Source organism: Falco naumanni, chromosome 7, assembly GCF_017639655.2.
Source record: "Falco naumanni isolate bFalNau1 chromosome 7, bFalNau1.pat, whole genome shotgun sequence".
Taxonomy (NCBI): Eukaryota; Metazoa; Chordata; class Aves; order Falconiformes; family Falconidae; genus Falco; species Falco naumanni.
Window position 1 is genome coordinate 72,110,165 of NC_054060.1, and position 25,073 is coordinate 72,135,237.

Consider the following 25,073-nt stretch of genomic DNA (forward strand, 5'->3'; position numbering starts at 1 on the left):
GTGCCGCCGAGGGGAGCCGGGTAGGGTGCGGGCTCGGCGGCCGTTGCACGGCCTGGGTTGCCGTGCCAGCCCGTAAGCAGTGTAAAAGGGCGTTAAATAAATGTGGCGGTGAGCCCGGTCGCTAGGCGTGAAGGTGAGCAGTTATTTCATCAGGCTGCGTAGCTGAGTGGTTTCCAGTAACATGGCTTGAGCTTATTGAGATGCCGGAGCTTACGCAGTCACGCATACTCCGCCGTGGCTGCACTCGTGGTTCGTCTTTAATCGCACTCGATGGAGTGAGCTGAAGCCCTGAAGATTCGAAGCTGCTGCAGACTTCGAAAACAGAAGGTTTTCAGGACAAGCCGATGAACTGGCCTTGCCGCTTCAAGGTGTTTTGCCCGGTGCAGCCGCTGGCTCTGCAGCTGTAGCACCCTTTCAGTGCCCTCGGGGCACCATTCCTTGTGTCTGTACTGAGAACCGGCATGGACAATTGATTCTGCTTGAAAAACGTTGCTGTGGGCGAATGTTTTTGTGCACGCATGTGTGTTTACGTGGCAGGGGGGAAGCACAGTCCTTAGGTCTTGCAGAGACGGGCAGCATTTGTTCACTTGCATATTCTATGTGGCAGCAGCTGACTATTAACCTCACCCGCCGTTTGCTCTGTGTTGGTGCAGATACTGTTGTGCATTTGCCCTGGGAGGGAAGCTGGCAACTGGAGGAAACCAGTGTCAGTCCCAGTTGTGAACAAACTTGTTTGGTCACCTACTAGAAAAAAAAATATGTTGAAATTCTTTCGTTTTATGCTCATGCCACTTCTTCATTTACACTCAAATCAGCTAGTTCACTTCTAAAGTATGTGGTTGTGTATGTTGGCTTTTCAAAACCTAATTTCTTAAGGAATGGGAAGTCCAAGGCATTGTTTTTACAAACACAATGAAACAGATCTCTGCCTGGAGGAGTGAGAAAGAGCTCTCTAAGAATAGGCTGTTGTCCATTTGCCATTTCATGGACAGCAGAGGATCTACTAAAAAATTCAGCCATAGTATGCACATAGGAAACAGTGCCATTAGCTGTGACACTAGCAAGGCTTACTTCATTCTTGTTCTTACATAATTAAGGATGTGATGTGTGGTGGTGGTTTATTATAAGAATGGTGAAGGCTTGTCATGAGAAGAAAGAAACCAGAAGAAAGTTTGGTTTAGGTTTTTGGGGTTGTTTGTTTGTTTGTGTGTTTTGGGTTTTTTTTAATCAAGCCCAAAACAGAAAGGCAGTAAGGGATGTAAACAGCCTAAAAGACAGAAGATGAACTTAGGAGCCAGATAAAATGTATCTACAGTGAAAATGTTTGCATTTATTGCTACAGTCGCTATCTTCAGGAAGAGCCAATTTGGATAATTTCAAGATTGTGAGTTGATTGGTGTTAAGCAAATACTTGTGATGATGGAATTGTGCTGTTTTTCTAACTCTTGCCAGTACAGTGCTTTCTGCTAATACAGCACGGTCTGTCTGACCATGGGGTAAGTCAATAAATCAATAACAAAGACAGATGCAAACCTGGAGCCCATCAGCAACAGTCTGGCACTTAAATTGGTGTTACTGTCTTTTTCACCATAACTTAAAGGGAGGATAGAGGTTCCCTGGCAGTTCTAACTCAATGAGCTGTTGGTGACTGGTAGCAATAAGTATCTCTGTAAGACAATGACTGAGTGAGCAGTATGGTCCTGAGCTCAGGTGAGGGGTTTTTTACTTGCCTGGCTTGTTTTGCTGAATTTTCTTATTTTTTGCTCTCTTCCCACCCCCTGATGTGGGCAAGATCCCCAGCTGAAGTTTCATGTATGTGATAAATGTTCCTCATAATGGCCATAAAGGGACTGAAATTCATCAAAATGGTGTAACTCATGTTGATTATGGCTTGTTTCTGCCAGTGTTGCATGGTAAAAAGCATGAAATGTTGCTTTATTCTTTTATGAAAGTAGTTGAAACAATAGCATATTGGAAAAAAATACAGCAGTCATTGATTTTGTGGGTGGTGGGCATATCAACAACTTCTTAATAAAATACGGGAAGCAATGTAAAATGCATTATTTTAAATGCTGAAATAATAATATTGTATACAGATAAAAAAGGAGCAGTTATTAGTAGTGAGCACTGGCTTTTCTCCCTGCCGTCTCCACCGGTGGTTCATACTTCATATAAATGGATTGTGTCTATGTTTCCATTTTGCGATCTTCAATGTTTGGGAAGATTTCTGTATTTTCCAAAAGTTCTGGTAGCTCTCGGGAGCTGGAGAATACTGTACACTGCAGGATTAATGCTGTTAAACAAAGCACCATCTTCATGGGGGACTGAAAGTTCGGGTTGTGGTGGCAGAGTGTTGGTATTGGAGAGGCAAAGCAGGTATCCCCCTCCAAGTGTTTGCCCTCTGATTCTGCAGGGGTGTAGCTGAGGGTTGATGCAACACTTCCTGAACTGCCACCTATTCAATCCTGCAGTAGTCAGGGCTCTTGAGTGTCAAATGGATTTGTTTTTTTGCATAAAGTAATGAAGTGAATTTGGTTTTAGTATGAAGTAGTGCTCTGGGCTGAAATCTGATGGCACACAAGCTGTGCCATACTTGCTGTGGGAATAGTGTATTTATTCTCTGTGTGGCTGGAGCATGCGTTTTAGCGTGTTTGCATCAGCAAGGAAACCTAAACGTGGAAAGGCAGATTTCTTGCATGTGTGCTCTCTTCCCCCCCTCCTCCCTTGCAACAGTTTTACTTCTTGCAAGAAATTTTTTTAATCCCACGCTTCTTGGCTAGATTCTGCCACCACTTACACCTTTACTTGTCTTGACACTGGATTATGTTATTATACTTCCTCACTACAGCTAAAGGAAGAATTTAAGCTACTTCTCTATCAGAAATAAAATTATGTAAATTTTTTTTTTTAAAGTAGATTTAGGCTGGGACTTTTTGCCCCAGGACAGGGGTCTGGAGGTGTCACAGATGCTGCAATATATTAGAGACATCTGTGTGGAGCAAACTTCATTCAGCTCTAGGAGGCTAATACTGTTCCGCAGAAGCAGTGGGAGGCCAGCGGGGCCACTTACGGTATAGAAGGTGGGACTAGATACCCTTCTATAGACAGCTTAATCCAACCTGGAGGTTCAGAATTAGCAGACTTTTTTTGTGGGGTGCTGCTGTGCCAGTCATTCTCCAGAGGGGCAAAACATTGGCTGAAGAACATATGGTTTTGTATTTTAACCCTTTTCATGGGCATAATTCTTCTGACAGTAATGTCACTAGATTTTCAGGTCTCTAAGATATATATATATATAAATGGCCAAAACTTGGGACTTTGTGTGATTGTCAGGGCTGCTGGGTCGTAGTTAGTGGTAACTTGTAGGCTAGGCTCTGCTGACTGACTGCTGCTGTGGGTGTGTTACGTTGGCACAGTTGGTTTTGATAGCTGCTGGTTTTAGCTAGTGAATTTGAGAAATTAAAATCTCTTGTATGCTCCAGTAGTATGCCTTTCAAAGTATACTGTGTGACAGAAATTCCCTGTCATGTATCTACTTGTGTAGTAGAGATCTTTGTATTCAAAAGGGATAGGGGTTTGCTATCAAGAACCGTAATTGGCACCTCTCTTATGTTTTCCATAGGGTGGCAACTATTACTTTCTGCTTTACTGCATCTGCAAGGCGTTGCTCTCCCACATACAGATCTTCTGCAAACCTGGGCCTTGTGACCCTCCAGCTCCTGGTCTGTTGCTGGAATTTTGTTGGGGTTTTTTTTTTTTGAGACTGGTTAGAAATAAGAGTGACTGAATAATAGTTCTTTGCTACAGCTCCGACTAGCAGTCTCCACACTGCTGGGTAGTGAAAGTTATGGGCTCTGTGTTAGTTATAGTGTGTAGGCTTGAACTGGTGCTTTATGCTTCTAAGTGTTACTGAAAGAAGGCATGTGATTTACTGGATACTGAAGTACAGTATGTAAAGACTGTGGTTTGTATTTTTGAGGTGCTGCACAACAGGGAATATGTCTGAAAGAAGCATTTTGGGGAAGAGGGTACTTCTTGGTAGTGGACTTCAGCATTTCAAAGACAACCATCTCATTACTGGTAAGTGTAAGGTAGCTCCCTCTGATCATGGACGGCAGTATTCATTTGGTGCAGAGTAGTTGATTTCTGTGTCACCAGCTGGCATTTAGCACAAACAAGGCCTTAAAACTGGTGTCTGTACTGATCTGAATGGGATGTGGTTCTTTATTGCAGTACTCCTGTTCCTTGTCAGCTATAAGCTGCTCAGAACCAGGTTGCTTAAGCTGCTGGGAATCTGTGGTGCTGCTGTGACTTCTACTGGTGAATCTCTTTTCCTGATAAACTAGAGGTTCTACTTTTGCTGCAGGCAAGGATTTCTCCTTGCATTAGGTAAGATCTTGGCAAAATCCCTGGTCAACAGTCTCTGGTGTTGCTTCTGTTCTGTTCGTCACTGGAACATGTGGCTTGTGGGCTGTGAGTGTGGCACTGTCTGCTCTTCTGTGTGGTTGCTCTTAGTTGTACAAATGGCCCTCTTGCTGAAGAAAAAAAGGCTTATTTCTGTACCATTGCTGTTCCTAAACATATTGCTTAATACAAAATTGAGTGTCAAGGTATCCTGTGACCCTAAAACCTGATGACTGCTATACCTAGTATGTGATTGCTGTAGGTATAAAATGACTATCCCTGATCAATCTTGGGCAACGTGACTTAGTTTTTTTAATTGGTGTAATTATTTCTGATGGCATTTGTTAAGGGAAAAAATACTGTCCTGGCTTTGTCAGCTTTCCGTGCCCTAGGTGTAACCAGTAGTGAGGCTAAAAATGTATTGCCAGTGCGCACAAGCACACAGAGCACATGTATATGTGATACATACATGTAGACATGTCTGGCCATACAGATCAGGCAGAGACACATGGATACTCACGGCAACGCAGACAGCAGCAACAGCCTTATCCTGCTGCCCTCCCCATCTGAGCAGGGTGGAGGTCTGCTAGTGAGAAGAGAAAGTGTGTGTGTATATGTCTTTTTACATATACACATGTATGTTTGTACAAGGTAGACTCCCTCCAGCAGCTGGGCTTAGACACTCGGTCTGCCCAGCAGCTGGTTCCTGAGGGAGCCCAGTCTCCCCAGTTGCTGATAGCCGTGCTCCAGGTGCTGGTATTTGCTGTCTGTCTTGGCTGGCTTGGGACTACCCCAGTTCCCTGATGTCCAGCACCTCTCCAGCCCATGACCTGGCGCTTTAGAGCAACACAGATGTGCCTACACACACACAGAGCTGGTGTGGCAGTCCCCAGGTCCTTGGTTGAGCTGCACCCCTCCGCCCCATGTTTATAGCTAAACTGGAAGGCTTTCTTGATTCCTTCCCTTTACATCCCATTTGCTGTATGAAATGTGCAAGCACTTGGCTGTTAGCCTTGGCTTTTTCTCGTGTGAAGATGTTTTAGAAACTTCCAAGAGAGAACCATAATGTGAAGCTGTCTTAGAGAATGGCCGAACATGTATGACCCTTAGGAAAAAGAATGCCATCTCTTTATGATTTTTTTTTAATGTATCTCTTCTAATTCCTCTGAACCTTTTTTTCCTCTCCAAATCTGCTGTTGCCAGCATATGGGGTGTTTCTCTTCCACCTTGCCAACCTTACCTAGTATATGTGTGTCGTGGTTTAACCCCAGCTGGCAACTAAGCCCCATACAGCTGCTTGCTTGCTCCTCCCCAGTGGGATGGGGAAGAGAACTGGAAGGTTAAAAGTGAGGAAACTTGTGGGTTGAGATAGACAGGTTGATAAAGCAAAAGCCACCCACGCGAGCAAAGCAAACAAGGAATTCATTCACTACTCCCCATCGGCAGGCAGGTGTTCAGCTTTCTCCAGGACAGCAGGGCTCCATCGCGCCTAACGGTGACTTGGAAAGACTAACGCCATCACTCTGAATGTCATCCCTGCTTCCTCCTCCTTCCCCCAGCTTTATATATTGAGTACGATGTCATATGGCATGTAATATTCCTTGGGTTGGTTGGGATCAGCTGTCCCGGCAGTGTCCCCTCCCAGCTCCTTGTGCCCCCCCAGCCTGCTCGCTGTGGGGTGGGGTGACAGGCAATAACTAATACATCTCTCTATTATCAACGCTGCTTTCAGCACAAACCTAAAAGCCCTGTACTAGCTACTGTGAAGAAAATTAACTCTACCGCAGCCCAATCCACTGCAGTGGGGCTCCAGCTTGCCTTTTGCCTCTGCCCCCCCGTACCTTCTTTGTAAACTGCTAGAAGTATCAAACCCACAATCTTTCTTTCATAGTTGCAGAATTTTGTATTTAAGCACTTTCTCAGTGCAGCGGATGTGCTCAGTCCTCAGTTTTTTCAGCCTGAGCTCATTCTTCATGTTAGAAGGGGACAAGTGCTCCATGGTCTTGACTCCTGCAGACCTCCCGTTATTGCTGCTTTGCTGCATGTTTTTCATGTGTCTTAAAAATGTATTTTCTTCCGTGCTTTGAGATACTTTCCCGTAGTGTAAATTTCTGTTGCCAAGATGCCTTCAGAGGGGTGCTGGCCTTTGCGACGTTGCTGTTGTGCTGCCTGTTGGCTGCACCCCGACAGTAAAGGCAAGGTGGCGTTAAATGGCAGGGCAGCCCTGCGGGACCTGCTGGCTGTGGCAGGCCGCGGGCGGTGCAGAATTCTGGTCTGTGGCAGGTGTCAGCCAGCTTCCTCCGACGCCTTTCCTTTCGCCCACTGCGTGAGAATATCCGTCCTTTGGTAATGGGTGCGGGGTTGTAAAGTAAGTATCCTTCGGGGGAAGGAGCAGGAGCGGAGGGCTGCGCGGGGCGGTTTCCCTGCAGCTGCGCTGCCTTTTGGCGTGGGCTCCCTTATCGGTCGCGGTTGTGGTGATGGGCTCGTTGCCGGAGGTGCCTGGGGTGCGGTGCGGGGTGTGCGGGTGCGCCAGCCGGGGCGCAGCTCCCGAGCCAGGTGCCTGCCCTGGGGGCGGGCCGCGCGATCTGGCCGCTCCGCGCTGCCCGGCGCCTCGGGCCCTGCGGGGGCAAGTTCCGCCCCGGGCTTGGGGGGCGGGTTGCCCGTCTCTCGGCGGCCGCTCTCCGGGGGGCGTGGGGCGCGCTGCCCTCGCGGCTGCCGGTGCCCCGGGGAAGGGGGCGGGGGGGGGCGCGTCCGGCCCGGCCGGGGAGCGCATCCCGCCGGCGCCGCCCCCCGGCCGTCGTGCGCCAGCGCGGGAGGCGCCGCCGCCGCCGGCGGGCCCTGCGCCAGACCCGTGACCTGAGGCGGGGCCGGGGCCCCTCCGCCGGGCCGGAGGGGCGGCGGGGCGGCCCCGCGCCTCCGCGGGGCCTCGAAGGGCGGCGGCGGCGGCGCGCCCGTTCGAGAAGGTTCGCGGGAGCGGCGGCGCGCGGGGGCGGGCAGGGCCGGGCGCCGGGCCCCGCGCTCGGCGCGGGCACGTGACGGGCAGGCGGGAGGGCGGGGGGGGGGGAGCCGCCAGTGGGCGGTGCGCGCCTGCGCGCGCTGCGGCGCGGTGACGTCACGGCGGTGCGCACGCACGTTGTCCCCAGCTGGCGGACACACGGTCCGCGTGAGGAGAGGAGGAAGCGGGGCCGCCCCCCGCCTCGCGCCACGGTAACTTCCGCCCCGCGGGGCCGCCCCGCGCCCGGCCCGGCCCCGCGCGCCCCCGCCCGCCGCCGCCCGCCCGCCTCCCGAGCTGCGAAAATTGACACCAGGCGCAGCCACGAGGCGACGGGGCCCGGGCCCGTGGGCCGCTCCCCGCCGGCGACGCGAGGCGACGCGTCGGGCCTGGGCTCGCCCCGGCCGCGCCGCGCTCCTCTCGCCGACCGGCGCCGCGCCGGGGCCCGGCGGCGAGCGGCGGCGGTGTGGCCTCCCCCACGTGCGCCGTTCCCGCCGCCAGCCGCGCGCGGAAGAGCGCGGGCGGCTCCCGGCGGCGGCGGCGGCGGCGGCTGCCCGTCCCCATCCCCGTCCCCGTCCCGAAGCTTCCGGCCGCCGGCGGGGGGGGAGTGGGGGCGGACGACAAGTGCGCCGCTCGGCCGTGACGCCACCTGCCCCAGGCGGGGCGTTCGGCGGGCCGGGCCGGCCCCTCCGGGGGCCCCGGCGGGCGGCACCGCCGCCGCGGTGTTGAACGGCAGCGCCGCGCGTGGCGCGCTCGCTGCCATTGGGCCCGGCGCCGGGCTCCCGTCGGCAACGCGGCGGGCGGCCGGGCCGGGCCGGGCCGTGCTGTGCTGTACTGTACCGTGGGCCTGGGGCGGCTGCGGCCCCCGCCGGTGCCTGACGGTTCTTCCCAGCCGGGCGGGAGGTGCCCCGGCCCGCCGAGCCTAACGGCGCCAGTAGCCCGAGCGGAGTGCCTGCCCGCGGGCTTGGGTGCACACTCCGTGCTTTCCTCTGCGGGCTGGCTTGGCTCGGGGTTTGGGTTTTGTTTTTGCGGCTGCTTTTTTTTAACTTTTTTTTTTTTTTTTTTGTATCTGGTTGTCTTCCTGCTTTTAGCACGTGTTAGTGCCATTTTTGAGTGGTTTTGGCTGCTGTCTTGTTTAGGTTGCTTCTCAAATACAAGGTCTGTGTATGGGTAGAGAAGTGAGATACCTGAAACCAATTAGAACTTCAGCTTCCACAGATACACACGTTTTCCTGGCAATGCTGCATTAGAACCTCCATGCTATAGTAAAACAGGCTGGTGTGTATGACCAAGTGTAATAAAATGTGTGAAACTGTTCCTGCAGTAGACAATGTTAACACTGAAATAACGTGGCTTTTGGCTACAGTAATTGCACATAATCACATTGTAACCATATGCATCCTAGACTGACTCGATTCTGTGAGCGGTGGTTACGGTAGAAATATCTGCAGCAGTGCAGTATAAGAACTTAAAACACTGGAAAATAGAAGCTATGACTCGGTAGCTCTTTACATAGAATTTTTGTTGAATGCATGCTGGTTGAGCTTTTTTGAATTTATTTCTGGTGTATGTAAGTTCTTCCTCAAGTAAATTTAAAGGCACAGGCTTTCTGCCTATCCTAAACTAGATTTGAAATCACTTTGATAGTGTATTTCCTTCATGACCTAATACAATTTTGATGTATATTGCACAGTATTAATGTGAAGTCACTCTGACTGTGTTCAGTATAGGTATGAACATGCTGTATATGTATGTAGGGAGGGTAATTTGGTGGAAAATCACATACAGCTTAGGATAGCATCTATTTCTCCCCACTCTGTGTATCTTGGAGTTTTAATCAGATGTTTGTATTTCTATTGTGTGTTCATAGACGAACATTCAAAAAGGTTTTTTTGATGGATAGCTTTTGGCATTGCTGGGGCTTAAGATGTGCTTGACTGAAAAAGCAGGGCAACGTTCTTAAAACAGAAAATATGAAGCTGATTTTGCACAGCTAATTCATTTTGCATTCCAGGTGCTGTTCGGTAGTCCTGGGTGATTGTGGCTGTGTTTCTGGGGAAGTGCTTCCTCTTCAAAGTAGAACTGAAAACCAGATCTTGTAACTTCACAGGTTTCAAAACTTATGCAGAACAACTTTGTGCAGAACAGTTTTGGGTTTTTCTTCCTCCAGTCTTAACTTATACATGAAGTTTTAAAGTGCAAAGTTTAGAGGGTAGATCTCTCATATTTCCTAGGTGTCAAGAACAGTTATCATGGAGTATAAATTGCTTGTCTTCTGAGCTTTGAGGTCATTTCCCACATGTGTGTGGCAGCTGGTTTGTACAGAGGAGCGCTTTCTCCTACAGTGCCCCAGTTCTAACACAATAAAGTCTTACTGAATACCAAGTTAACTTAAAACTTTGAATTTTGAATTAAATCTCTGGAAAGGAATACAATTGATTTCGTTAGCTAACTCCTCGTGATGGTGGTTCACTCTTGTCTCTTGGTTCTCAACAATTAGATGTTTGATACAAGACTCAGTCATTTATTGTGTATTCTGTATGTAAGAAGAATCAAAATACAAACATCTGAATGTGGGAATGGCAATCGTGAGTTAACAGAGCACTTGCTTTTAAATTTTCACATTGAGAAATGTGCAAGCTGTTTATAATGAAGTTGTTTATGATCTTTTGTTAGAGTGTTGACATAACACTTCACCCTGTGAGGTAGTCACAAAAGGCGAATTGTGTATATGCAGATAAAGGTAACTTTTTTAGTTCCCTAAACAGTGATTAGGCTAATCGTAAGAGTACAAGTGTTTTCTTACTAGACTTAAATTATTCCTGTAATTTAGAAGATAGATGTAACTAAGGTTGCCTGGTGCTTCACATTCATCAATCTGGTCTTAGCTACATGGTCTTTTGTGGGGTTAGTTTGTCTGTTTTCCCCCAAAGCTTATAAGTCTGAACTATTTTCTTCCCTTCTTCCTTTGTCTCTGCCCTGGGCAGATGTTTAAAAGTTGGGGTTGGGGTGGGGGAAGGACCGAAGAAATACCAACCATGCAGACTTAGGCTTCTTTCAATAAAAGATAAAAGAAATGTGGGAAAAATGTTTTTAACTTCCCCACCCCACTCCTTTCTTTCCCCCTTTTCGTTTTTGAGAAGTTTTGGACCTCTGGGAATGCTTTTTTTCTGGCAAGAGCAAATTACTTCTGCCTTTGTGCCACATATATACCATTTGCTCTTTGGGAAATTTCTGCATGTTTTGCCAAATGCTGTTTGTTAAGCAAATGATCTGGAGGCAATATCAGAACAAAGAGCACTTTGAAATATCAAGCAAAGCAGGGAGTCCTGTTGTGGCAAAGTATTATGTGACAATACACTTTGAAGGTGTGATAGCCCCCACGTCTGTAAGGCCTAGATTATGTACACACAGGCAACCTTAGTTTGATATATCTTAATTGTGGTCGATTCTATAGTACTGATTGTCGTCTTTACGTTTTTAATGCAGAGAACTGTCTCAAAAAGGATTTCTCATGAGAATTACTTTCCTAGCCTGTATTTGAATAAATTTAACTGGGTTTTTCCTTTTTTCCAGAATGGTGAACACGCATAGAAGATTATCAGAACTGTGTAGAATTTGTGTTTGACTTGAGAGCTTGTAAAGCGTGCTCATCATGGAGAAACAGCAGATTGTCTTGGGTAGCCGGGATGGTGGGACTGTCTCAGGTGCAGCGCCTGCTTTTTTTGTCATCTTGAAACCACAGCAGGGAAACGGAAAAGCTGACCAAGGAATCCTAGTAGCGAACCGCGATGCTTGTGCTCTTGCCAGCAGTGTATCAACCCAAATAAAATCCAAAGTCAGGACCTGCCTCCCAGCTGACTGTGTCTCAGGGGGCATTACTGTCACCCTAGATAACAACAGTATGTGGAATGAATTCTACCATCGCAACACAGAGATGATTCTGACGAAGCAGGGGAGACGCATGTTCCCATACTGCCGATACTGGATTACAGGTCTGGATGCTGGTCAGAAGTACATCCTAGTCATGGACATATCCCCTGTGGACAATCACCGGTACAAATGGAATGGCCGTTGGTGGGAGCCCAGTGGGAAGGCAGAACCGCATGTTCTCGGGCGAGTGTTTATTCATCCAGAATCCCCTTCCACAGGCCAGTACTGGATGCACCAGCCAGTATCCTTCTACAAACTCAAACTTACCAACAATACCCTGGACCAGGAAGGTCATATAATTTTGCATTCTATGCACCGTTACCTGCCACGACTTCACTTGGTGCCTGCAGACAAAGCCACAGAAGTCATTCAGCTCAATGGCCCTGATGTCCATACATTTACCTTTCCACAGACAGAGTTCTTTGCAGTTACAGCCTACCAGAACATCCAGATCACCCAGCTGAAAATAGATTACAATCCTTTTGCAAAAGGATTCAGAGATGATGGGTTGAATGGTCGACCTCAGCGTGATGTGAAACAAAATAGTAACTTAGAATTGGAAGGAGGTGATGTTTTTAGCACAGCTGGCATTCGCGCTCGACCTGCTGAGGTTGATGGGCTAGATTTACATCAGAGAAATTTAGATTCTTCATTCATTGGTCAAAACCCATCAGATATTGATCTGGACAAAGAGTCTTTTAATGCAGAAAGGGACTTCCTGAGTTTCCTGGACACTGACCTGTCTTCGGGTGATACGCCAAAGCTAAAACAAGAAGTCTCGGAAAGGTGGGTTAACATTATATTTTTAGCACAGGTACTGGTTGAGTGGGGTCTTTGGTAAAACATTAAATAACAGGATGCTCAGTATACAGAGGCACAGCTAAAGGTTGCCTGATCTGAAATGGCAGAACACTTAGTATTATTAAAAGCTTTTCTTCACATAAACAGTCATCCATCAGTCTGGACTTTAATGTGTTTGAGGAGCGTAAGGGTTAAGTGTCTTTTTTTCTTATGTTGCTTTGCAAAATCCCTTTGTAAAGGAGTGTTGAGGGTTTTCTCTTAACTGTCTTAGCATTTTAGAAGGCTACATTTAGTTTTTCAGACTTTTAAACATAGCACATCGCAGTCATCAAAACACTGCTTTTCTTTTTAGGGTTACTGCAGCAACGTGCTGTCTCTATCTTCAGTTTTCATTAGTGGATGGGTGGGGATTTAGGTCAGATATGTGTAGGGATTGCTACAAGGCAGTTGTAACTGGCAGCATGCCACTGTTTTGGCAGTAACTGCTCATGTGAATTCTTTTTATTCCACATAGTAGCATGAGGTAGCCTGCCTAGCGGTAGTCGCCTCATGCGAGGTAAGAGAATCTGTGCCTAGGGAAGTACTTAAAAAAACAAAAACAACAAACTGTTACACTGTTCAGACCTTTATTTACTCTGTGGTTATTTCATGTCTATGTACTTATGTCGTATTGACTCTTTGAACCATTCTATTCGTATCACACAAATGGTAGTGGAGCAATCTAGTGTATATTGAGAGCCTACCCGTAGCGTGGAACCTGCTAACCAGTAAGGTTCATGGTGGTAAAGCAAGCCTGACGAAACCTATTGTTTTACTGCCCTTTCACTTTAATTTCCAAAATGTAAACATTAGAATAGAGCAAATTTGGTGAATAGTTAATGTGTCAAGAGATGCTCAAAATACTTGAAACCTGAAGAATTGATGTAAAAAAAAAAAAAAAAAATCCACAACCAAAAAGAGGTTTCTCTCCTGCCGTGTTTCTTCATATCTGTCTGGGAATACCAGGCTTAATCTGCCAAACTTTTAGTGACAAAAGCAGCCTTATATAGATCAGTATGCCAATAAACTGTTTAACTGCAGGATATCAGTATGATGTTAATGGTGTGATTAGAGGTTGGTGCTTATAGGAAGAAAATTTGTATTTCTGACATAATTACACACTTTGTTTCAAAGGCTATATTACTATTATTTCAGTGTGTTTTAGAGAGGACAGAGGTTTGCTCAGTTTTGGTTTTGTGGGGTTTTTTTTATTCTTGTGGAAAACATTTCCTTGTCTTTTGAGTGACTGAAAAAGTTAAAATTACAAAGTTCTCCGTACTTTGATACTTCGATTGAGTTTACTTTTAATAATTCTTAAGAGTAATAGAATTGTTTTGGGATCTAGAGTGCCCTAACCTTTCTTTTCCAGTGTCAGTGTGTTAGGAAGAAGAATGTCTTCTAGACTTCTAATATGCACCGAAAATGTTTTGGCAAATTCTAGGGAAACCCATCTTGAAGACTGAAAGTACACTGATTTCAGAGAGGGTGGGCTTTCTTTAGTTCCTAGGGACACAGCATGGAGAAGTGTTTCGATAACTTTGCATGTTGGAAGTAAACCTGTAAAGTTCTGAAAATAATTACTCAAAGGGTCATTTGTTTGCAAAGTAATTATTCCCATCCCTCCTCCCCCGACTCGGGGTCAGCTACAGTTGAAGAAGTTCAAAATTTCCATCATTGTGTTTGCATGAAGATGGTAATCAAAGCAAATTATTTGGGGAACTGTTTGAATTTGGACAGCTTGGGTTTTTTGGTTCCCTTTTCTCCCAAGGAACAAAATGCATTTTAGAAGGCTAAATTTAAAACAACTCAAGGACAGAGGTTCTGTAAGAACAGATGATGCAGGTCAGCAGGCTTAATTTCTCTTGGTCCAGAGCATGTCAGATGCTTTCCCTGGTTTCACCTCCAAGACAATGTATCTCTGAAACATGCTAAAAGCTGCACAGGCATGGAAAGGCTGTGAAGGGTTTTTTTTTCTCTTTGGGCTTGGAAGCATTGATCACTTGATGAATAAATGTTACCACAGTCCTAGAACTACCCTCACACATTGTTCAGTTTTTAATTTTATGTTTTTGTAATCTATGTAAAAAAGTCAGATTCTGTACTTGAAAGAAAAAAATTGAGCTTGTCCAAGAAATGGCAGAACTGTCTTTTTTTTTTTTTTTAATGCTCTGGGGTTTTCCAAAACATTAGTTTTCCTTTTTCCTTCAGATCTGTTCACAATATTTTCATGCTGGATGGTTGAGATCTGTTCATAAATACATCGGTCTTTCAGGGACAGTGTTGAGTGGCATTCTTGTTTATCAAACTAGACACATTAATATTTGCATATTAATGAAGACTGGGCAATTATGTTTTTCTCATAGATAAACTGTTACTAGTAGTTGATAGGCATTGTCTTGCTTTCAGGCAGGGTAGTGATTTCTGCTGAGTTTAGATTTGAGTGACAGTCAGAATCTCTCAGATGACACTTAGTAAAGGAAGTGGAGTCCCTAGTGCTGTTGTGCATCATATTGCCCACCAATGTTCAATTTTTCTGAATGTTTTTGAGAATGGAACTATGTAAAAAGTTGCATATACCTGAGAATAATTTTAATCTTGAGTTATTAGCGCACTTGGAGAAAAAGGATTATTTTCTGTAGTAGAAACAAGGCAGCATGTTTGGTTTTTTGTTTTGTGTGTTGTTTTTTTTTTTTTTTTCTGTGGCCTGGTAGTATGTTTAACTTCATCAGGGGTATTGTAAAGAGAAGAAATGTTTAGTTTGAGTGGACACTTATATAGCAATGCTTATGCCTGGGACCACTCAGATGTTGAGGCCGTGGGGGGGAACCATAAGCAACCTTTATTGGTTCTTAAGTTAGTTACAGGCTAACGTAGCAGTTTTCCCTTTGGAGGTCTTCTGAATTTCTGGCTTCAAAAATATAAATACTATGGGATTTTTAATGGTCCGGTAGTCTTGTTTTCATAATTTCATTTAGTCTGAGAGTTTACTTTTCTTCCCTCCTTGCCTGCCTTTTGGAAGAGGAAGGCAAATGATCATCCTTCACACCTCAGCCGCAGATTGCTAGATTAATTCCAAAAGAAATCAGATATTTTTTTTCATGGTATATTTTAAATGATCTACCAAAAAAAAGAAGAGAGTTCATGTATCTCAGTACTTCCAATAAATGAGCAGTTAAATGGCTTTTAATTTGGTAAAATGCAATAAAGTGGTTTCTTTGCTTTTAGTGTTTTATAGCGAGGATGGCGAACACATTGCTTGAGGTGTAAAGAAGTTTGCTTAAATATGAGCATTGTTCTATATTGGGCAAAGAAAGAGCTAGTTAAGGTGTATTGCACCATTTTCACCTGATCTCAGGTTAAGCCAAGGATTTTGAGAGGACAAACTTGCATGATTCGTCTTCCCATAGAACACTGGAAGAGAGGTTTCTGTGACTGCTTATGCTGTATGTAACTTCACAAACTAAGGGCCAAATGAAGTTGCTTAAGTGCTGTAAAGCAACTTGCTTATTGTTTGAAAAGTTGATAATTGCATTTGAACTTCAAAAAACCGAGAAAAATGCTGTTAGGCATTTTGTGCAAATACTTGATCTTCTCATACGCATGCATCATATGGTCAGTACCTCACTCTTGGTCACCATCTGGCTTATGGTTGCAATATGCAGAGCAGAATAACGTTTGTGTCTAGAAATTTCACTTTTACAGCAGAGCTTCTTTGTTCTGGATAATGTCCAGATCCCTAATGGGAAGGTAATCCTTAGCTTGGGTGTACATCTTGCAACAGGTAAAGGAAAATGGCTGGAGAAATCCAGACTTTACTGGGCTTCCAACTGGAAGCAGTGGAACTCAAATGAGAAATTTCTTCCTGGACAGCAAATTTATTGGATTTTTTTTTTTGTCTTTTTGTGTTAGAGAATTTTAAGATAGATGAGCAGATGACTCAGATCTTCTTAACAGCATTTACTTTAACTGTGGATCTGTCATACTGAATCCACCTCTAACTGTAACATGACAGGATTTTGAGTTGCCCGTAAGCTACAAGTGGATTGTCTTAGAATCTCTTTCACAGTAAACTCACTGAAGAATAAAGGCTTTTTAATCTTACGAAGGCTTTTTAATCTTGCATTTGACATTCCTGATTAAATGAAAGCTAGAAACTTTCTAATTGGAAATGCATTGGCCAGAGAAGACTAGATGACAGGACTGGTGTGCCCCTCCCCTGCAGCCTGCTGTTCCCTCACAAGGCAGGTTTTTGCTTCAAGCTTAATTCTGGTTACTTAGTGTCCTTCTGCATCACAGCGGGTTTTCTAGATAGGTTCTGTCTTGTTCTTAGAAATGTTATATGTAAATATATAAATCTGTGTTTTGACTGTCTGCTCCCTGTTCTAACACTGCAGTCTGTCTTCATGAGGTGGAGACTCCCAGCTCCATGTTGTGACTCATGTGTCCCAGCTTTTCTCTCTTACGTACGTCCTCAGTCTACACAAGGAAGGAGCAGCCTCTTCCTTCACCTCTTCCCCTCCCTCGATCCCAACGGAGGGAGGGGGGTGTTTCGACTGAGTGTAATCATTCCTTAAAGCAGGAGGAGGGAAAGGGAATGGATACTACCACTAATGATATACACACACACACATGCAATATAATAAATCAATATTCCCTTTATGTGTAATATGTTGTTACTACAAGTATATTGTTATATTTGAAATTACGTTAGCATTAACTAATATTGACCAATATTGTTATTTTTAATAACAGGCTAGCAATTTGAATAGCAACATAATTAAAATTATATGTAGTATCCTATAAAATATATATAAAGGGAATATTGGAATACTATCTGGTATGTTTAGTAAATAAGTTCAGACTATTATTTTCTGAGGTTCATTGAGGATGAGTTTCTGGTTTTGTATCTTAGCTATTGAGGAGCCAGCTTCTGATGTACTTAACAAAACTGCTGACTTTATTTTTTGGACTGATGTGTCTGTCCCTCAAAGAAGCCCATCATTGGAGTGTAACTGACTGCACCATTAGTCTTCAGTATTTAACGTGTGGTATGTCAAATTCTGGTTAGGTTACTACTTAGACTTGGAAGATTGAGCATAATTCAGTAGGATATTAACATTCTGTAAGAGCTGGGACAGCAGCTGAATTTAGGAATTGTCTGTATGTGGCTTTAGGATGAATTGACTAAAAGTTAAACAGTGTAAACTGACGCGCATTAAGCGCTCACTTGGCTTCTTATTTGAAAGTGTAATAGCTTTAGTACGGTGACTTAATGAGATACACAGCAAACTAAGGCCACTTCTGAGCATTTAAAACATGATAGTTTAGCATGGGTTCATGCTGAGCCTCAAATAGGAAAAAGTGCAAATGTCACCCTGATACCACTAGGGAAGGAAATTGTGCTGCTGCGTTCAGATAAGAAGTTGGATTGTTTTTAATGATGGCAGTGTTGGTTTGTTGGGGTTTTTTTGAACACTTCTCAAAATGTAAGCTTGTAAATGACAGCTTATTTAGCAGACTCATGTCTTGGAGTATTCTGGAAGTTTTTTACAATATGTTACCAGGGGTTATGGGAGGTAATGGAATTTTAGTAAAGGAAAAGATTTGATAAAGATCTTGTGTTGTTTTGTTTCCTCCCCCCCCCAGTCCCATTGCTAGCAGTTACGAAAGCAGTTCCCATGTGGCATCCCCTATGGACCCAAATGGACACTTTAATGTAGTCATTAAAGAAGAACCAGTAGATGAATATGACTATGAGTCAAGTATTTGCACTCAAGGAGTAAGTGTGAAACAGGAAGACACAGACGAAGAGACTGATGAGTATTCCAATACTGATGATGATGATGATCCCATCCTACAAAAACACCTGATGAAATGCAGTGAAACAGATGAAACTGATGGAGAATTCAGGTCCAGGAAGCGCATGCTAGCCAGTCCATCAGGTGTTGCTAAAGCAAAAATGCTGAAACTGGATAGTGGGAAGATGCCTGTGGTCTATCTGGAACCTTGTGCAGTCACAAAGAGCACAGTAAAGATATCTGAGCTGCCGCAGACCATGCTTTCCTCTTGCAAGAAGGATAAATCCCCTTTTAGTGCGATACTGGATTCCATGCCTGTGTGTTTCGAAAATCACAAAGGCTCTTGCTCAGGCACAGCCGCTGTAACTGAGGAGTTAGTTATGAAAAAGGAGTCTCCCAGGAGTAAAATGGCACAGAAATACTCTTCGATCAGAGAGGCCCAGTGGGCTCTATCTAAATCGCCTAATTTTAATCTCAGGGGCTCAGTAAGTTGTCATTTTTCAGCTAAAGAGATCTGTGGAAGAAAAAGACCTGGCATACTGAAGAATCCTATGTCCCTGAAAGGCTCTGGTAACAATCAAAACACTCTATCATCAGTTACAACTAAAAGGGGAAGGCCACGGAAACTGAAAATCTCTAAGGCTGGTCGTCCACCTAAAGGTATAGGGAAGACTGTGATAACAAGCAAGAACAGCTCTCTGGGGCCTGGGAGTATCCTTCCAGATGTTAAGCCAGACCTTGAAGATGTTGATGGAGTCCTCTTCGTGTCCTTTGCATCAAAGGTAAAACCTGACTGTTGTGAGTAAAATTCAAGACCTTTTATAATGTCTCTTTTTAAAAAAAAGCCCTTTGTACTTACAAGCTGAAGATGCATTTTCTTTTAAACTGAGTTTTGAGATTTGTCACCCCTTTCCAAATCTGTTCTTGTCTGGTCCCTATGTTAATAATAACATGTTCTTAGTACTTAGCAACCTGGGGAGAAGTAGCGGGATCTGAGTTCTGCATGAAGGAGTGCATACTTGTTTATTACAATCTCATGTTTTGAATATTTTGCTGATACTTTGGTGTGGCCTAGTTTGTTTTAAGTCAGTGTTTTAAGATATCTTATACTTACTTGAGGCTCATTATGTATGTAGGAAGCTCTTGACATTCACACTGTTGATAGAGCTGGAGGAGAAGAGACGCAGAATCTCCAGGCTCCCTTGTTGACTACAAATGATCCAGGTACATTTCTGTGGGGTTTGTAAGCGGCTGTTCCCCGCAATAAGGGGATTTATAAAGACGCACTGGGAAATTAATCATTTACGTCAATTTTTTGCATGGTATATATTTTTTTATATGTGTGCTCTCTCTCTCTCTCTGAGTAGACTGTCAAGCAAGAATACAAGTACTGGAGAAGGAATTGATGGAAGAGCTGAAGACCTTGAGGCATAAGCAAGTAATACATCCTAGCCTTCAGGAAGGTAAGCAGGCGTGTACGTATTGTTGCACCTGGTTGTATATATTATACTCAATCATAGGGAGTTGATCATTTCCTACTGGTTGTAATACTGTGTATGCCCAGTACAGCTGGGATCTGAGTGTGGGTACCAATGCAAGGGTATGAAAGGAAATTTGTGTGATGCTGTCAGTTTCCCTCTTGCCACTTGTGGCAGCGAATCAGTGGCATATGACCCAGGGTTTCTCCTAGAGGCTTTAAAAGTAGTTTCAGCCTGCCAATGAAGATGTTCTTGTTTTCGCATGTTCGTATTGCAGACTAGGAGAGATGGAGGAGGCAAACAATCCCGAATCTCCCAACAGCACAGCAAGAGGCTGCATGTCATTATATGTCTCTTGCAGAAGATGCTGAGCCTTCAGAGTTTAGGCAGTGCCTGTTTTGTAATGAGCTAATCCTTACAGAGGGCAGATGGAGTTGATTTTACTCCTCCATAGAAAATGGCCATTTCCTGGTAGTAGAGGAGCTAAAGATCCAGAAGCACTTAAAAGTAAGACTTTACTTGCTATGTTTGAGTCCGTATTTCTTGGAGTCGCTGTAGATCCAGGTTCACTAGCCGCGTAAGAGGCCCAAGCTAGGTACTTGTAGCTTGTGATCTTTCATTTACACACAGTACGATCCTTGAGGTCACGTGGAAGTGAGTCAAGGATCAACACAGCAGAACTTACTGTTGTCTCTACTGATGATGCTGAAAGACTTCAGCAGTGGTAGTCCTGAAACTGATGGCATTAACATGGGCACCAAGGCAGATGAAGAAGCTGATCTGAACGAAAGTGCTTCGTGCTCTTGAGGTTCTGGCCCTGCGTTTTTCAGACATACAGCTGTAATGCTGTAGGGCTTGAGACTCCAGATACTGATCTTGACTCTGATACTAGTTATTTTGGGTCCTCAGAGAGCTTCTCCTGTGAAGAACGCACAGGTTTATGCACAGGATATGATGAGAACTAGCCTGTCATTATTTTTTTTGCAGCTATTTAAAGGGATACGTTTGTGTCTTGCTAGTGTTGAGGTGAGACGTTCCTGTCTTCAGCCTTTCTAAAGCAATGACAAGAAGGGTATTAGCTCTAAGAGCTCTGTCCTAGATGTGGTGGGGGTGAAACAAAATAATCTGGCTCCAGCCAGTTTGTACCTCGGTGGTATAGCATCAGTGCTGACAGTTGTATCATGGATGTCTGAACACGGTTTTCCCCTCCCGTGATCCCAGAAATAGGTGTTCCTGTTTTCTAATGACATCACTGGCCAACCTGCCCTCGCAGGTTCTCTGTGTGTCATCATATTTCAAAAAGGGTGGTAAAATCCCTTTTGTGGTCAGCTGCCGGCAGTGCTAGATACAGTGCTAAGCAGATGTTACAGAAGTGTTAAGGATTTTTAGGATTATATTGTGGCCATCCTAGATGTTACCTTTACCCAACAAAAATATGATAGAATTATGGTATGTTGGCAACCACAACACTAGCAAGGGCTGTTTTACTCGTGAGGTGATCCTGCAAAACCCACGTGCTTTTCCTCCGGCTTCTAAATGAGTGACGGTGAAGTGTGTGGTACCTTCTGAAGGGTGTTGAGCGGTTCATGGATACGACAAAATAGACAAGAAAAGTCAAGCATCAGGCTAAGAAAAAGATCTAAAGAATTTTGACTTTCTTGAATGCTTGTGACCATCGTTTCCACTATTGGATGGTAATCTTCTGAGTCTGTTAAATGGTGAAATTGTCATTTGGCAGCAAAGAGAATGACTCTCACCTGTCTGATTTTTAGAGGGAAAAGAAGTTATGTGAAGACTTAGCAAGAGCATTACTGCAAATTTGCTCAGGCTGTGAAGTGAATTACAATAAGTATACTTTTGTTGTTAGTCTTCAGCTGCTGCATGTGAACTGAAGTCAGTCTTTATTCAGATTACCTTCACCTTCTAAAAAGTTACAGATCTATTGCCTTCCATTGCAGACTTGAGGTCAGGGAAGGAGCATGATGATGTTAATGAAGAGAGGGATTGCTGGGGTTTTTCTTCCTCCCCCCCCCTGTGCCAGTGTCATCAGTAAGCCGTGAAGGTGTCCGGGGACTGCCTTTAGGCCAAACGTAAAGGCTGTGTGTTTTTCCAGCCATACTGTTTCTAAGTAGCATCCTGCAGCTAGATGCAGCCTCGTTAGCCTTCTTGATTCTGGTACTTGTTCGCCAAAATTTCTTGGCTACAGTTCATGACTTAATACCTCATAGTCATCTACTACAGTAGAACAGGCGAAGAGACGTGCCCTTCTGTCTGAAAGGTAGGAAGTGTGTCTTTCTAAATGTGCTTTCAGCCATTTCATAGAAGCTTACTGGCTTTTTTGTCCTCACTGCAGTATGGGAAATGGACATAGCAATTTTGATGTTAACTCGGTCTTTGGTTTTGAACAAGGCAGTTGAGAAGCTTAAATTTCTTGTTGAGATGCACTGATGATGTGTTGGAGCTGTACCTGAACCCCACAGTTGCTGTTCATTTGCAAAGTTAAGTTGTGATTGTGGTTATCTAGATCTTAGAGGCACCAGGACTGCAGGAAGCAGATGTTTCAGAAGTACAGGGAATTCAGCTGAAGCATGTTAGAAGGAAAGCTCCTGCTGGAGTACTGCAGTGTTATGGGATGCCTCTTTTATCTGAGCTACTTTGATTTTCAGGAATATGATAAAGAATTCCAAGGCATTGTTGTCATGCATCGTATTTCAGATTTAGCAGCTGCATCTGATGGAGAGGAGAAAGTTCTTGGGGTCCTTCATTTGCCACTGTTTGATTACAGCAACTGAAATTTGGCAATACGCTGGAGATGATAAAATTAATAAAAGTAATATTTCCCCTGTTACATATGGCAATGTCTGTACTGACATAATACTGTTACCATTTGTTCTCTTTACACTGTCTGCATTCCATTCCATCTTGTGCTTGTTGGAGTCATCCTCTTGGCTTTTGTTGGGGTGTGTTTTTTACTTCATGATCCTAAACTGAAATAATAGACCTTGTGTATGGGTGGTGGTGATCGTTTGAGTGTTAAAAAACCTAGGCTTGGTTTTGGAGATGACAGAATAATTCAAATGGGGTGTCAAGAACAATAAACTGTGTGCTCCTTTCATTTTACTTTTAAATAGAGTTTGAAAAGAAATGGATAGCATCTCGACATTTGGTAGTTGACATGTTTTTATACAAAATGCTAGATTGACTTGCTTGCTGCTCATTTTCCCCATGTAGTTTTGAAAATCATATCTCACTAGACTGCTTTTGATAATGGTTGTTTAAACAGATACCATGTCTGCGATTTGTTCCATGTCAGTTGTTTTCAGGCTGCCAGTAATTAGGTCACTGTGTTGCCACTTGGGAACATAAACGTGTGCCACCAACACAAGGTTTCTAGTGTATGTGCAAATACTACTTAATGTTCTGAGCTGTGTCAAGTCATACATTTTCAATTTCAAAACTCAAATATTTAATATATGAATTTCAGACTTGTTGGCAACAGGAGCGCCATTTCTAGATTTCTGTAGCTGAAAATCAAAACAGATGTTCTCAGCTCCAGATTGTGAGCTGAATTTGATTGACAACAGTCATTTTTAACTTCAGTGTAACAATATTTTCTGGAAAAGGTACTAAGTCAAATTCACTAGCTTTTTTTCTCAGCATTTCTGTATCTGTATTTGCTTTGCGGTGGATAAAGATAGCTTTTGTGATCAAGTAAAGTCTTCCAGTGCGAGTATTTTGGGGGAGTTGATGAAGGAAGGTGTTACAGACAGCTAAGGATTTTTGGTGGCATCAACAGCACAGAGTGTTTAGTTTCTTTGTAGCCATTTGTCCCCCTGCTTAAGAAAATAAAAATAAAAAAAGCAGGTTTTACTGCAAAGTGCCAAGCCCGGAAAAAAAATAATCTACTGAAATCTAGATTGTTTGATGAACTAGTTCCGAGAGTGCTGTCTGCATACAACTTTATATCACAATTTTCAAATGCACACAAGCACACTTCTTCAGAACTAAAATGTGGCTTTCTCTTGTCTTATTGCTGGTAGAAACTGAAGCATGTGTGGTATGTCTTGCATAAGAATTGCTTTCAGTAGAGAAGGGGGTCAATAAGTACCACTGGCAGGACTGAGAGTTTATGTAGTGATGTGAAATGTCGGGTAGTCAGGTGAGTTGTGTTCAGGTGGTAACTCTAGCCTTCGGGGATGTAAAAGGTACTAACTTCTTCAAAAAATGAACGAACAAAAACTTGCGAGAATTATTACAATGCTGGTGCTTTAGTTAATAAATTCCTGTGGAAACTTTATTAGTAATGAAAAAAAAAATGAAAATTACTTTTTTTTGTCTCCTTGATTTCCCATTCCTCAAGACTCTTTAATTTATACCTGCTGCAAATCCAGTATAAATAAGTTATAGTCACTAATGCTCTTTGTCATATCTCTTTAAATGGTGAGTAAATGCTAGAAAAGCCTGTATATAACTTCATGGTTTATTTTTTAGTAAATATCTTGACTTTGTTTTTCCTAACATCTTGCTGCATTGGGACATTGATTTGATATTTGCCTCTTGTAGTGGGACTGAAGTTGAATTCTGTGGACCCAACAATGAGCATTGACTTGAAATACTTGGGTGTGCAGCTTCCTCTTTCCTACTCAAACTATGCTTTGTGGAGCTATCCAGGACCCAATCCCAATTCTCCAGGTAGGTAGAATATGGATTTGCTGAAATCTCAAGTACTATCTTTTCATTAATGATCAGAAGGAGGGAATGGCCATTTAGTTGAAGTTGATACCTTAAAGAGATTAAAGCAGTATTAAAATGACAGAATGTAAGAACTTCCTTAAATCATTACGTGGTTGCTGGCCAAGGAGTCCTGAGTAATTCTGGCCAGATTGTCTTCAGCCTTCCCTTTCTGTGATGGTTGTGATCCAGTAATAGAATCCGTTCATTTTATTTTATACTGGCACGTTTTGTTTCTTGGAGCTGGGTTTTCTAAATGTAAATACACACATTAACTACTCTCAGATTGCTCAAAAAAAAGCCTAAGCAATCTGTATTTCTCTGATGTTACTCACGTGCAAAACAAAAAGAAGTTGTCTTTCAGAGCTGGGTATCAGTACTTTCCAGAGGAAGAGCTTGAGGTGCCACTCTTACATAACCTATAACTTCATGATAATAATTTATTATAAAAGTGCTGATCAGTTGTACTTTTTTTTTTCCCCCCAAACCTACCTGGTATCCAGACAAGTGCATTTCTTATACTGTGACTATGATTCTAATACTGTTGGTAGATATTGTTTTTAATAATGAACTAGTTGGACAAAAAGTATAGGGGTGCTTATTTTTCTCCTACTTAATGCTTTCTCCTACTTTGATATTCTGATTATTGTGTCTTAGTCTGCTGCTTTTGGGAGCTGGTAAAGAGGCAGATGTTGCATCTCAGCTTTGTTTACACTGCAGAGGAAGATTCAATTCAGAATACCTCAGCTCAGTGTCAAACACAATTCTTTCTAGCCTAGCAATATGCAAAACAGCGGCACAGATCCCTATTAGTGTTTTTACATTCCAGCTTAGCTCCTGGAGCTGATGGATAGCTTGAAGGAGATGTCGCCTTTTGCCTTTTGTGATTATTCCCTG

General features: G+C 43.7%; 1 protein-coding gene across 10 annotated transcripts in view; it reads left to right on the forward strand.

Annotated features, from left to right (window-relative positions):
• MGA (MAX dimerization protein MGA) overlaps positions 1–25,073 on the forward strand; it is a 63,742-nt gene that overhangs the window by 878 nt on the left and 37,791 nt on the right. For 8 of the 10 annotated variants that reach the window (XM_040602523.1, XM_040602519.1, XM_040602515.1 and 5 more), the window contains exons 2-6: positions 10,973–12,115; positions 17,816–18,749; positions 19,104–19,191; positions 19,335–19,430; positions 24,009–24,137. In XM_040602523.1, the coding sequence (XP_040458457.1) occupies positions 11,052–12,115; positions 17,816–18,749; positions 19,104–19,191; positions 19,335–19,430; positions 24,009–24,137 (2,311 nt within the window). In that variant the 5' untranslated portion in view covers positions 10,973–11,051. Of the gene's footprint in view, positions 1–7,434; positions 7,612–8,454; positions 8,675–10,972; positions 12,116–17,815; positions 18,750–19,103; positions 19,192–19,334; positions 19,431–24,008; positions 24,138–25,073 lie in introns of those variants that run through there. The other 2 variants (XM_040602516.1, XM_040602517.1) reach the window with 2 other exon arrangements.